General features: G+C 41.7%; 1 protein-coding gene across 3 annotated transcripts in view; it reads left to right on the top strand.

Annotated features, from left to right (window-relative positions):
- The window catches only part of LOC310934077 (uncharacterized protein), an 88,171-nt gene that overhangs the window by 27,910 nt on the left and 45,320 nt on the right, over positions 1–14,941 (top strand). For all 3 annotated transcript variants that reach the window (XM_083897707.1, XM_083897706.1, XM_083897708.1), the window contains 3 exons: positions 887–916; positions 1,020–1,046; positions 1,547–1,591. In XM_083897707.1, the coding sequence (XP_083753833.1) occupies positions 887–916; positions 1,020–1,046; positions 1,547–1,591 (102 nt within the window). The remainder of the gene's footprint in view (positions 1–886; positions 917–1,019; positions 1,047–1,546; positions 1,592–14,941) is intronic.

The raw sequence follows: 14,941 nt of genomic DNA, 5'->3' as shown, positions 1-14,941 counted from the left end.
TGATCAACACATACACACACAGTATGTGTTCATGTACACGTGTGGGCACAGATGTGAACGCACACACTCACACACAGTGCATCATAGCCTGGGAATTGATGGGTACTGGAGATTAAAGGTATACTGCGGGTGGTTAGCTAATTATGTACACATCATGAGGGGGATCAGCCTGCCAGTTTTAATCAGCACTGGAGTGATACAAAAACTGTGTCCCACTGCTTCAAGCTTGTCCTTTTTTATGTCACCGAAGTGCTCATAGTACCCAAAGAGCACTGCCGCCATCCCTTAGATGTCCTCTCATGCTTATTTTACATTTTTAAGGACGAGTAAAACGACTGTCTCTTCCTGACGTCCAAACATTTAGTAATGGGATTGTTCCTTTTTATTTAAGGTGTAAATGAATGAACTGATTGGTAAGCACAATTACGCTCCCTCTTATACAAATGCAGTCCCCTTGTTTTTTATTACATTGTATGAGGCGACTGACGAACGAAAAATAAAGACAATATGTTGTGAATGTCTGTTTCTGCAGCTGTTTCTAAGAAAAGTCAACAGCATTTGACTTTTGGATGCCAATTGAAAGAGGACCCCAATTATCTGGCTCCTATTTGAAAGCCGAGATGTTGTATGTGGCCTTGTGTCCATGTTGTGGCCTGCTGATAGACGACTCTGTCTACCCTTTCCCGACAGTGGTCACCAGGGTGTCTGGGGAGTTGTAACAGTCATGCCCGAACTTTTCTCAGGGTCACTGAGGCCAAGGATAACTGCTGTACCTCTTGTGTTTCACGCCTATACCCAGCATTGTTAAACCATGTAATATATCAATCATGTGAGGTAGGTTTTCATACTGACTGGCATTTGTTTTTATTGCTTGTTTCATTCCCAGGTTAACAAAGACCTTCTCAAAGGAGATCAGGTAGTTTATATATATTTTCCTCTGAAAACATCTAAACATCCTTTATTCTTGACTTTATGTGTCTCTGGTCTTGTAAACATGAATCTTTATTTGCCACATTCAGGGCCCTCGGGGCGACACAGGAGAAAAGGTAACACATCTCATTTTCGTTTGCACGTAACATGTTCTCAAACAATTAAGCACAACTATTATGTTCATCAAGCAATTACCGAGGCACCATAAGCCTATCCTTTCAGAGGAACTTAAAAACAAAATCACGGCTCAGCATATATCTACCTTGATTAACTTGTTAATAGTTTCTTATCAAGACAGAATAATGGAATGAAGCTCTGATCAACCGAGGCTGAAAATTGCCTATTAGGGAGAAGTCACCTAGAAACTGTTCATGAGTAAGAATAGAAACAAGAGCTGTATATACTCTGCTCTGTCTATTCATGCAATTTTCACTAAGCAAATATTATGTTTCCCATCTCTGGAAATTCTGCTCTCCCCTGCGAAGAACCATTGGCATTAGCTCTGAATATTTTTTTTTCACAAAATTCATGTCATAATATCTTACATTCCTACATGGCCAAATACACACGAATGTAGCACTCATTATGTTTGAATGTCATTTTCTTTTCTTTTCAGGGATCGGCTGGAATGCTGGGGGAACCAGGCAAAGAGGGCAAAAGGGTGAGTAAACAGAAACCGCCCACTAGTTGTGTGGCCTGGCTGGTGTTTTACTTACTGGGGTAACAAACAGCAGCTGAGTGGTTGGTGTTGTTTTTCAGGGAGGCAAACGTGACCTGTGGCAAAGCAACAGGTCTGGTTGGTGTGGGCCTGTTGTAATGTATGGCAATTAATGAATGGGCTTTAATGGGTCACAGACACGGTTACAGTGTAGTGTGGCAGGCAGTACATGTGGGTTGTGGTCGCCAGAGTTCAGAAATTAATTAACGGAAACAGTGTATTTATTTATTTCTTCCCTGTAAATGAATACTAACTAGTCATACAAGTGCGTGTAACATGATGTTTAAAAGCACCGTATGTAAAGCATGATGACGTCATTAAAATGTGTTGAAATGGTTCTTAAATAGCAGTAAGCATTGCTGTGGAGTGTTGCAAAAATATGTTAGCTAACATAATTACGCTTCTCAAAGAAATTGACTTGTACAGATATAGATATTTTAATACAGAAATGTTACATATTATATCTATTTTCAGTGTTACAAATTCATTTTTGTGACATAAACAGAACATGTGAATGATTTTCTTGATCACATCTGAATAGTTAGGAGGTAAAGTCTGTTTCTTTCATGTATAGTGTTCTTACATCAGTAGTGTCAAGTTGGTAACATCACGGTGGGCTGAAGATCACACCTCCGAAAGAATGCCATTGTTCTGTGTCATCACAGCTGAAACACAGTCTTCAAAAACAGGTGGAGAGAGTTATGCTCAGCTAAATTGACTAGTTGTAAATACCTTCCCTGCGTCACCATGAAAATAGCTCTCATCAGTCAACTGAATATTTCTATTTGTATATCCATTTACCTTCCAGAAAAGGCTAATAGAATTGCACAGAAATTGGCTCCAGTGCACCAAAATATGAAATATATAGCAGGTTGAGCTGTAGAGCAACTATAAGTAGGTCAGGCGAATGTTCTTTTCAGATTCAGGAAAGGCTGAGATGATGCACAGTACTCGAGACATCTAGTCACAAGAATCTCAGCATTCCGCCAGTTCTGTGCATGAATTCATTTTTACTCCAAAAATTGCTTCAACGGCATTAACAATTTATGACCCATCATTGGCTGTTACTTCTCAACAGATCATTTCGCCCAAAAAGTAACAAACTATTGTCAGGCAGCGTGTTCACAGTCAACAAAAGTAAGCTCTGAGGCCGATGCAGATGTTTTTTGATGCCTTTGTCTGTGCCTCATTAGTCGGATGTTATTGTATGCCTAACCTAACTTAAGCACAGACTGAGCCTCAAAGGGACTTTGTGTCAGAAGCATCAATTACAGTGTTCACTTTTCTTCTTGGATACCGTTTTATGATGAGTCTTTCGATCATAAATGGCTCTGAGGAAAAAGAGAGTGACTCTGTGTTTGATGTGGTAGCACCTTGGTTTTCTGTATATACCCATCAAACTTCTCACTCGAGTTATCTCTTTGAAGATGTTGCAGGTAAAAGAGCCACAGTCCTTCAAGCTGGCCATCTCAGACTTTCTGCTGTTGTTGATGCTGAAGACACAGTCAGATCTATAAATACTGTGTCTTTGATGACTGGCTGGCTTCAACAGTGACTGTTAATGTGGTAAGGTTTCTGCGTATTCTTAGTTCCAGGAGTCACATGTGGCCTCAAAGTTGTTGACCAACTTGTGTTTCTGCACTTTGACGGTGGTCTATTTTGGGAAGGTGGGCATGTATCGTTATCAGGGGCTCGCTTGTGGTTAGCTGATACAGCAAGAGACTCCCACCCAATTAGCAACTCTTGTCCACACTCGCAACTTAGGGGTTTCACTAACAGCCATGGTTGCTTTGCAAATGATGTGGAATATCTTGACGGAGACTGACCACTCTGCAAATTTTATAGGATTGCCTGTAGTGGAAAGCTTTCACAAGGCCTTAGATTCAAGCCAGCCCATGTCTCACACTGTCTGCTTCAATTTATTGTTAAAGAAAATTCGACCACTCTAAGCCATTTAGATTTACTTCAAGGGGATGTGGAGGACATTGCAGTGAGGAGAAGAGGAATGATGCCATTTGCACTAATCCTTCTCTGAAGCTTAAAGCAACATATGCAAGAGAGGATATCAAGGTCAGTTGCCCAACCCTTTCCGTGACCCCCTGTCTAACATTCACAGAAACTTGATTTTATCTTATTACCTTGATGGATGTCTAGTTCAGTAAGTCACAGCCAGTCCAACCGTGTCTAAGAATTTATGGGGATATATTACCCCCACAGTACACATTACCATTAATAGTGATGTGAATGGCTTGGTTTTATCTATAATGGATGGTATTGACACAGAATGGCAGGGGAAGTGTAGAACTTTGGGATTCGGTGGCACATTACAGCAGATCAAAAGGAATATGGGGAGCGCCAGTAAAAAGAATATGTTCCCCCAGCCAACTGTGGTGTGCTTAAATATTCAAAAGGTTCTGTAATGATGTGCTAAGCTCTGTGTTGTCATTGTAGGCTGGCCTTGTTGCACCCAGGCCGAGGAGGTGAAAGACATGCATGCTGAAGGGGATAACCTTGGAATTTTCAAGCACACACAAGCCAAGTTCTGTTTTGAGTATCGTGTAGTAGAATTACCTGACAATCAAATACCCAACAAACACAACAGGCTTTAGGATAAAGTCATCAAAAATGATGTGGGCTTTGGGTGGTAAACATTTTGTAAATTAGATGAAATTTTCATAGTTTTCATGCTCGAAATAGGACTGAAAACCTACGCTTGGTTATAGCACTTGGCTTCCTCAAAGCCAACATACTCACATCAAGTGTGGTTTATTCATGTCCTGCCAAGTTCTCCCATCATACTCTGCTTTGGTAGTTGGCATGGGGTTGCGAGTGGGTTCAGTACAGACTAGGGCTCTTCCCTGAGCGAGATAGTAGGTTCCCATGGATTACATAATAATATTGTTTTAACAAATCCCCCCGACAAGGTGGATCTTGGAGTTTCAGTCGAAGCCTAACACATGAATCCTTATCAGCTGTATAATTGTACCTGGATAGAAATAAAATGCAGCAACAACAGTCACTGACAGATGCCATGTTGATTTTCCTTGGTTTGTTATAGAAGGAAGGTCACCAAACATAATGGCAGGCATATGCTTCTTGTGACTGTTCATTACTTCCATACGTAGATTGTCTCCGTTGGTTAACAATGCATTGTTACGTTGTTTCTACAATGTAGATAATGTGGATGCAGAACATTTTTGAGATCCTCTTCAATCAGTTGTGTCAAGGATTCCTTGACTCTTTGCTTTGGCAAGTGCTCGTGTCTGACAGATGAGTTTGTTTTTTATCAGACGTAGCTGCGCCAGGGCAGAGATGATGAAACCTCAGCATGGCCTCGAGGAAGCGAAACACTGCAGCTGCTCCATATCTGAAATGTGTTCTTTTCAAATTAATTATGCAGCGGAGATCCCACTGATTTATTAATTATTCAAATCTAGTTAATTATTTGTTAATTTAGTTATTTGATTTGGGAGTAAACAGACTGGCACTATAAATATATATGCAAGATGTATGTGGACATTTCTGTAATCTCAGATGCTACATAGAGTTGACCATCAGGTAAGAGTCAGCATTCGTAACTGACTACAGTGACTGATTGTCTCTGTTATCTCTCTTTTTTTGTGAAATGCCTGCTTTTCCTGAGGGAATCATTCAGCGGCATACCTCAGCTGAAGATGTAGGTGGATGACACTGTGCCAAACGAAAAGCATGCGTCATATGTCAAGGAGATAAGCGAGAACAAAATGTCAAAAATAAGCTGAAATGGCCCGAAGAACGTCGGTAGCCAAGCAAATCAAGATCTCCTACTGGAGGGAAAAGTCATTAAGAGAGAGCCCTCTAATCCCGGAGGAATCATTTTCCCGTTAAATAATATGATGTGCCACATCAATACTACAAATAAAAGAATCCACATAGAGTAATGAGGGCTATGGAAGACACATTACAAAGTGGAGCTTGGAAATACGGCAGGGTTTTGATTTTGCTGACAGGTTGTTCATCCCACTTCCTCCTCTCAGTCTTGATGCAGTCTCACCATGGCCACTAACTGCAGTGTCTAATGGGTCGTTCATCATTTATTTCATCTATTGATCACATCTGAACTAGTTATTAAGATATAAATATAACTCACGTCAATGCTTTTCATAACAGTGCTAAATATTTTACTGTAACAGGAGAAGGGAATATCAGTGAGTCACCAAAGTTGTCAGACTATCTTTGTCCTGGAGGACAAATGAAACCGGAAAACAACTTTTGAGTGAATGTGATGTTCATTTAATGGTTGTTTGTCAGGAGACAGTTCCTCAGTAAAGAGACTCGTCTCCTGTTACATGGGAGAGATGTCTATTTTAAAATAATATGAGTCTGTATCCCAAAACTTCAACTGCTGTCACATCATGTTCTTCAGCTGTCATCGCCTTGCATTGTGGGATGGCACAGTTCCAGATCAATGCACGTCAGTAACTGAAGTGCAAAAACACTTTCACTTCTTCACTTATGTCAAAAAAAAGAACAACAACTTTAAAACAATGTAATTAACATGGCCAGCAGCTGCCTTGACACTTTAAAGTGGCATGGAAATAATCTGTCACAACTGTCTTGTCTCTGTTTGGCAAATGGACGGCTCCACGCTTCCAAAGAAGAGGGAGGTGTTTGCTGTCTTTTGGAAGTGATAGTGGTGTTTACATTTTCCATTCATGCCCTTTGCTGAATGACTGAGACAGCTGTCTTTATGCCCTGACCAAACGCACAGGCATTTTTGTTTTTGTCTTTACTTTCCTCCTTTACCCTTGCAATGACACATTTCTCAAATGTTACAAATACTGACTGTCCACTGGGTGCTATACTTTCTCCCAGGGCATAAGCAACAGCTTGATGCAATCTCATTCTTGTATTCTTGTATTATTTTCTCCTCAACCTAACTCTTTGTCATTTCCTACCGAGTGTAAGGCACATTCTGTGTGGGCTTGCTTGACTTGATCAAATTTGAGTGTGTACACCTCTGTGGCCATTTAGCCATTAGAGGATGAATATTCCTGACGACCAGAACCAACATCCTACACTGGATCTGGCAACATTAGACAGGTTCAGATAGGTCAAAACATTAGTGTCAGATTAGATATAATACCATTCATCTACTCTAAAAGCAAAATGTACCTACCTACATTACTCAGTTAATAGAGTTTGACATTGAAACTAATTTATTTTGAAAAAAATATGCTGTTTTCTGTTAAACAAACGCACTATGTAACTTGAATTTAGATGCATCCCCTTTACAAGGCCAGGGGGACGTTGCTTTGAGACAAATGAGCTTCCGCAGTATATATTATATTCATATTATGTCTGATGGAGTTGGCTCAGTTTCACTTGGATCGGTATGTTTGTCTGGAGAGACCAAATCTGGCAGTGACATTGATAGGGAAGGAGTTGTGGTTCAGTTTTCAGGGACCGGGCCATTTTGGCAGCAGTTCCTGTTGCATAGATGGAGGCAGACATGTACAGCAACACAACTGTAGCAGGCAGTTGACCTCTACCAGAGCACCTGCAGGGTGAAATTATTAAGTAACGAGTCCCTGGTGAGAATAGCAGCCTTCTTGCCAGAAGTTCTCCACGGGAGGTTGCTGCTGATTTGGGTGATACTGTAATTGCCTGAAATCACAGCAGCACCTTGATTGGATGCAATGTGTTTTGTTGTCCAACTCGGTACACAGCTTTCAGCCTGTTTCACAACAGAAATGTTGGCATGTGTTATTAGGAAAGGCTCAGGAGTGAATGATGTCTGCATTCCATTTAGCTGCTTCAGTCTCAACATCCTGGCATGCTGGTAAAACTGGTACAACCACCACGTACTCCTGGACTAATCATGAAGTGTCAACAGTAACACTTGGTGGTCCAACTATGACAAATTGAAATTAAGTGTGTGATAAGTGCTTATACGTGGATAATATAATGTAATGTGCACTCCAGAATTTTATATTTAAGATAAAGGCATTTAATTCAGGCCATTTATATCAGAATTGTGTCATGGAACATTGTGCTTTTGCGTACCTTGAGGTAAAGTTTAATTCTCTATTTAAGATTAATTACTATGATTAATTATTAACTGGTGTGAAACACAGTCTGTACGTACTATATTGTACGTGCACATTCACAAATTATGTTAAATTAACTTTTCCTTCTATTTCATTACCTTTATTTAAGACTTGGGGATCAATGAAGGGAGACCCTCATTTTCATTGATGCCAAACATAGTGGACACATACTACTACATACGCTCATGTTACATCTATTAAAAAACTGTCATGGTATATTTAACCATGGAAACACAGTTGGTGATCATCTTGGTGGTTCGTGTCATTGAAAGAGTTTTAAAATAGAAATACGGTAGTGCGATGTACATATGTAGTTACAGTTTTGGCCTGCCCATTGAAGCTCAGTGACAGAGGAAGATGCAGAGAAGAATTTATAGGTCAGCAGGGCTCACAGCTGAGATTTTATGGCAAGATTTACATCCTGTGTGATTTCACAAGTGGGGGGGGGAGGATTTGTTAACCCCTTTTTTCACATAATGGAATAGGTTATTCTTCACTTGCTGTCCAAGTTCATAGTAAGAAAATCCAGAGAGCCATTCTTTGACACCTGTATTACACCAGGAGGTAACGTGTTTGCCCAGTGCACAAGGCAATTAATCTTGTCAATGTCAAGTGCATTGGGAGGAAGGATGAAACAAAGATTTGACCTGATTGGCTATGAAAAGGTCTTACATTTGGGCCCAGTTGGGAGAGAGGAGGGTTACGGGGGAAGCGTTTGGCACTTGCAAGGACAGATGCACAGAGCTTTGATTTATCTGTCTGACGCTCGTCGTTCCCCTAGCACCACGGTATGGTGACATCCATGGTTGTCCAGAATAAACACACATTAATTGGCCAATTAATTACAGGGACGAATAGATGGGGCAAGACTTTGAGAGGGCCACTTTGATTGCACGCTGTTCACTGGCTTTTACAGTAATTAGGTGTGTCCTGTGTGTTTGTGTGTTTGTATGCAGATGTGTGCATGGGTACAAGTAAAAAGCTTGTGTTCAACAAGGGTAATGTAGGTCAACACATCCTGTGAGCTTTGGTCTTGCTGCACTTTGCCAGAGCATGGCCCTCATTCTCACGTCTACGTCTTCCTCAGGAAACAGAGCTGTACCACACAGCAGGGACACTGCAGGCAATATACATGTCCCTGCTGCTTCACTGTCCACATTTGTCAGGGCCTGGCATCCCGATGGCCCGTGTCCAACACCGCCACAACATTTTTTAACTATTGTTTCATTGTCAATGCCAGGTCATGCCAACACTAATGGAGTGTCCTTTGTCATATAAGGTCAGCAGAACTGAATTCACTCTCAGTTCTCTGAGGTATGTCACTGGACAGGAGGTGACTGGCCCTTGTGACTGTTCCAGGTATCACAGTCCATGTCACACCTTTAGTCATCCAAACAATGAGTTCGGCAGGCTCCACAGAGTCTGCTAATATACAAAGACACTCTCCTGGCATTTTAGGTCAGTTTAAGGGAGAGGCCAACTTTGGGAAATGCTGAGAATGTAAATAACTTGCAAAGGGCACTTTGGATCCAGGAAGCTTGGAGTGAAGCTCTGTAAACTATGAGCTTGCCATTTCCTTGGCCAAGGTGAGCGAGGAGGACATGGAAAGCTCATACTGCAAGACGAGAAACAGTCTGGTTTGGGAGGAGAAGTAGCCCTGAACACTGCAGAACACAGAGGCGTGGTAGTGGGAGGAAGCATCACTTACAGCACACTGTTACAGCCTGCCATCCATATTCTGATTCTCCACACTCTCATCCTGCCCGCAACCAATTTAGATACATTCATCTGTGTCCACTTTAATGGCATGCCAGGGAGCAGTGCATTGACACTGGCCTGATATTATACAGATGGTAGTGTGTGGGACCTCAGTGTAATCTGTTATGCGTGGTGAATCATATGAAGCATAAGACTTGCCGAGGGCTACAATACCCAGAGTGAGCGCCCTGTGGATCTTTGCACAGTGTATTCTCTCTGACCTCAAATATTTGGTTTGTAAAATGAACCAGGGTTTATTCAAAGTCAATTTCCAGGCTCTCCTATTCACTTGTTGGATAACGAATTAATGAAACACTCAGCATCTGTAAACATTGGATGGGAGCAATCTGCTCCGGATGAATAATACGGCCAGAAGTCCAGATGAGACTGTGAAATTTCCAAGAGCCAAGACTAATAACAGCATCCATTAGGAGATGAGAACATTCAAGAGGCAATGCTGGTCTAAGGAGGAGCCAACACATAGGCATGCAGCTTGCATGGATGTACTGCACGGATATTCAGCTGATCAGTGGGGATTAAGCTCATAGTTTCTTGTAGATTTATCATCCTCACCGTATAAAAATGCTAATTTCCGATAATGCTGTCAGCCCTCTTTTCCCTCCTTAGGAGTTGTTAAAGTCAATGAGCTCTTAAAACTCATCACTAAAGATGTGGTAGAGACATGGTTCTTATAAAGAGATGTTCTGAGCGTCCCCTGAGACCACCTTGGCTTAGTTTCCACAGACATTAACTGTCTGTATTTCCTGTGTTTGCCTTTGGCTCTGGTGTTTGCATACTGTGTGGTGGTGAAGAGCAGGATGTTTGCTGAAATAGCTCTCTAATGGTTATTTTAACCGATGATACGCTGCACTCTATGACTGGGTACCCTTGTGATGCCACCTGTGTCCTTTATGTCGTGTGACAGTTGAAAAGAGGCATAATGCAGTATGAAAATTATAACCGCACTCATGTGCAGCTTCTTTTCTTGCCTGTTTCCTCCTTCTCTGATTGTTCTAAGCCCTCTACAGAAAAAAAAAATCTTTACCGTGTTCAATGCCTAATTGCCAGACTGCCTAATTAGGAATGTTACCCAACACACATCATATATTCATGCACTGAGCACATCCATCCCAGCTCAGAGATAGCTTAGTCTACTCCTTGGCATTGTCCCCCACTGTGTGCACATTTTGTGATGAAGCTAGTTTGCCATCTAGTGGTGCATGAACAAATCACTATTTAGTCACATGCTGTCTATGATTGAGTCTCTGTGAGGAAAGCCTTCATGGAAAGCTTTAGCCAAGACACTATAGGTGCAACCTTGGCCAGCTGAGCTGTGTCTTAAGTCGTCTGCAGTGTCAGCCATCTCTTTATACGTCCCTGAATATTTAGATGGCCGGGAGTTAAAGAGAGCATTGTGTGCCAGTCAGAATAGTAAAAAAAAAATGCTAAGCTGCATTTGAGCCCCTGCCAGGCAGCTGTCGGCTTTGCAGTTTTCTTCCTGCCCCGGCCGCTCCTCTTAACCCTCAGTAAACAACTGGAACAAATCCTATTTTATTGAGGCTTTCACCAAGTGCAAGAGATCTCTGCAAGCTCCAGTGCCCAGGCATTTGCTGAGCTTGTGCCATGCCCTAAGATGGCATCCAACAGGGGCAGTCAGAAGTAGGAAATATGCACTGTCTGTGTCTAATTGGATCCCTAATCACAAGTAGGTGAGGCTGTGGTTTCTGTGGTGTGTTCTGTGACATTTCAAACAAGCAGGATCGATATTTTTTCCCCAGAAGCACTGACACAGGGAAACCAAGTTTGGTGATGATTCTGACAACTGCAGGATATGGCGCTACATAGTGCATGAATAGTTGTCTCATTCACTTGAAGAGTCTTGTAAATTCAAAGTTCACGCCAGATGCAGCTCGGCAGTTAGTGTAAATAGGTATGGGAGTACTATAAATCTAACGGAAGCTGAGAATGTGCTTATTGATCGTTTGTTTCTTATATAAAACAAAGAATCAGCATTGTTTACATCATTTTTTGCTCTGTATCTTCCCCATGCATTTTGGCATTGGAGTGCTCCAGAAGTCATATTTATTCCCTGAATATTAGTCGATAATGAGACACATCACCGAGCTGAACAAGGTGGAATATTTAAGAGTCTGTTGCCAACATTTTTAATGTTTCATGTCCTTTGTGCATACTTCATGCTGTTTTTCTCACCCGTTTTGTTGATGCTCGTGGTTCACGGTGCAGGTTCACAAATGAGAAATCAGAAAATATATTATTTGCAATGGGAAGGGATGACATTTCAGAATTAATTACAGAATTAATTAGCTTTTGCTGGCAGTTTGAGTAATTGTCTGTATCTTGTCTGAATCTGGATACAATAAGTGTCCCTTAGGGACTGAGCGGATTAAATGCATCTGGTTGTGTGTGTCAGTCCTTTTTCCCCATCTTTCACAGGCCAGAAGAAGACAGGCATCTTCACTGGGGAATTAATATTGCGACAGGCTGTCTTGTGGCAAACTTTCTCTTGTTTCTGTGCGCGCATGCCAAATGAGCCCATTTGTCTCTCTTGGTGTCTATGTGCTTTAAAAGTCACTGTCCTCCTTCTTCCTTTTGTTCTGCATATTGTTAAACAACTTGAGGATTTTATGATGGGTTATCATTGTCACTATTTTATATCCATCTGTTTCCCGAGCATATACAGCTGCTGCTCATAAGCTACATAGTCGGTTGCAGTTAAACCCAGTCTAGCAGTTTGACAATAGGCTCAGGTGGCCTGAGTACATGTCCCCAACAGGGGAGACACGGGACTCAGCTCATGCAGAAAGAGTGAGACTGGCATGTGAGTTTGTTAGTCAAGAAAAGGTCATATCTCCCATGAGCTACATAACATTGTTGCCGACCAACTTGGCTCAGTCACAATGTCACATATAGTTTCCCCCTTGATGATATTAAAAATGCTGTTGTCACACATAAGTCAGGCAAATGAAACGCAAACAATATTGGTATTTCTGCTGAACAGCTATTCAAAAACAATCTTTGTGTTTGTGCCAGTTTGTGCTTGGCCTGTAACAAGGCTACATTTGGTAAAAAGTGAAAGGTTTGATGGATGAATAAGTGGCTATTTACAGTATGGTTTATCACTGAAAGGGAAAAAAAACAGGTTTCCCCTGAACATCATTGCCAATGCTTTACTAAAATGGTCACAATCTGGCTCTAGTACATGCATTAAAGGTCCCATATTATATCATATTTCTCCAAGTTAGACTAGTTCCCTGGTGTCCTAATGAACACGTCTGTGACATACTTTGGTCAAAATACCATAAGGATGAAGCACCACAGCAGTTCAATCACCCTGCTAAAACAGCCCTGCTCTTTAAAACAAAAAAAAATTAAATTAAAAGTAAAACGAAACTTAAGGGACATGGAAATGACATCAGCCACAGAGGCTACTGGGAGCTAGCCGCAGTTAGCATTTGGAAAAGTGATAATTTGCAGGCTCTAGCAGGCACATTGCCGTCATATATAACATGTATCCACTGGACAGATAAATCCTCTGAGGGTGGAAGTTTGTGTAGGACTCTGTGCTGCACTGTGGAGCCTTTGCCAGCACTCTTGCATGTTTTACGGACAAAGAGGAGCTCTGCTAGACAACCATTCCAGGAATTTAGCGTCTTGTGACGTCACAAGGAGCACGGAAGTCAACATCGCATGTTTTATCTCCTGTACTTAGACTGAGGAGGACCACAAAACATGAGTGAGTCATCTTTTTTCACACTTTGGCGACTGGTAGGGCCTCCAGAGTCCCAAATATAAGGATTTAAATGATTAAAAATTGATTTAGCATAATATGGGACCTTTAAGTTCATATATATTCATATAAAGGTGAGTTGTGACGTTTTAAAAATGAGAGATGGATTTGAATTTGCTTGACCCACGAGTAGCTGCATATGAAAGGGAAACATCATCTTGTCTGAGCCAGTTTTGAATTGGGTCGTCTCCTGTGGTGTTCATTTCAAAAGGTCCCCCCCAGCTTATCTGCCGACCTCTCTCCACGGGGGCATTTGTCAGGTGGATTATGTGACTTTTTGATGGTATATCTGCTTTGCTGCTAAAAATACGACACATTCTGCCTCCTCCGTTTTATGCGACTGTGTTATCCCAGTTCGGGTAGCGAGACGTGGAACGTCTCCGAGAACATGTTGACATTAGGGATAAGGATTATGGAGCCATCACAAACGAGTGCTTCTGCTGTGTGTCACTGTCACTATGTTGACTCTGCTCTCAGACTGGGACTTGTGCTCCAGGACTGAGCTGTGCCCCACGTCTCTGCTTCCCTTTTACTCTTCACAACTCAGAGCAGAGCTGGTGCCAATCGAGGCTGGGATCCATGTGGATTAAGTCAGGGGTTCAAATACGCTGTCACTTTGTTGAGGCCGGCCCCCTTTTTCAGAGCTCAAAAGTATGCTTACTCAAGCTTTAGCACTATTATTGAATTAGAAGTAAATGTGAAGTGTTTTCACACTGGTTACTGAAGAGAGCAAATAAATAGTACATGTGATTATTTGTTGCATCCTGCTAGCCCATCTTCCTTTTACCCAAGAGGCTAATTCATCTTTCACTCCCACTTCTGTTCTTTCCCTCTCCCCCAAAATCCATTCATTCATTTGCCTCCCTTCCTCCCATCCCTCATTTCCTTCCTTACCTCTATCTCTCTCTCTCTCTACCCCTCCCTCTAAACTACTGCAATGACCTGAAGGAGGGTTTCACACTGCAGTGCTCAAATAATAATCAAGCACTAGGATGTTGTCAAATTTATAGGACACTGTGTGTTGCATAGCAACAGAGATTGCCAGGGTGATCCAACAAGCACTGGAAGTTGGTTGAGGGAGAAATGGGGCGAGTGACAGGAGACAGGAGGTGGAAGGAGAGATGATGTGGGGGAAAACAGGAGACAGGAGAGAGGGATGAGATGAGAGTAATAGAATTATGTTATTATACACAAAGAGAGAGATGAATGGGAGATGGAAGGACAGAAAATTAGAAAGTTAAGGGCAGTTTGGCTGAAAGAAAAGATTTAATAGCGCTGCTGTATGGTTGTGTGTATGCCATTCTGTTGTATTTCAAGTACTAATTATCATCATGATGACATATTTTACTATGGCATTTTGGCGCACACAGGCGGTGGTAAGATTGAAAGTGCCTTAAATTTTTCAGAGCAAAATAGCCATTTAAGTAATGGCCCAAGTCCAACTACAGTCTGCTCTTGCACTCTCACTATAATCATCATGATAAACATTATGTGCTATTCTCTTTTTTTTCTTGAAGCTGAAAGCCTTCATTTCTGTTTCCTGTCTTTTTGTTGCCAAGAACCTTTATCCCTTAACACCCTCTAGAATCACCTCCCGTCTTCACCCAAAAAAAGAGACACATACGAATGGACATTTTA

Source organism: Microchirus variegatus (assembly GCF_963457635.1).
Source record: "Microchirus variegatus genome assembly, chromosome: 11".
NCBI classification, from domain to species: domain Eukaryota; kingdom Metazoa; phylum Chordata; class Actinopteri; order Pleuronectiformes; family Soleidae; genus Microchirus; species Microchirus variegatus.
Note: the sequence above shows the minus strand (reverse complement) of the source record. Positions and strands in the feature narration are given on the sequence as shown.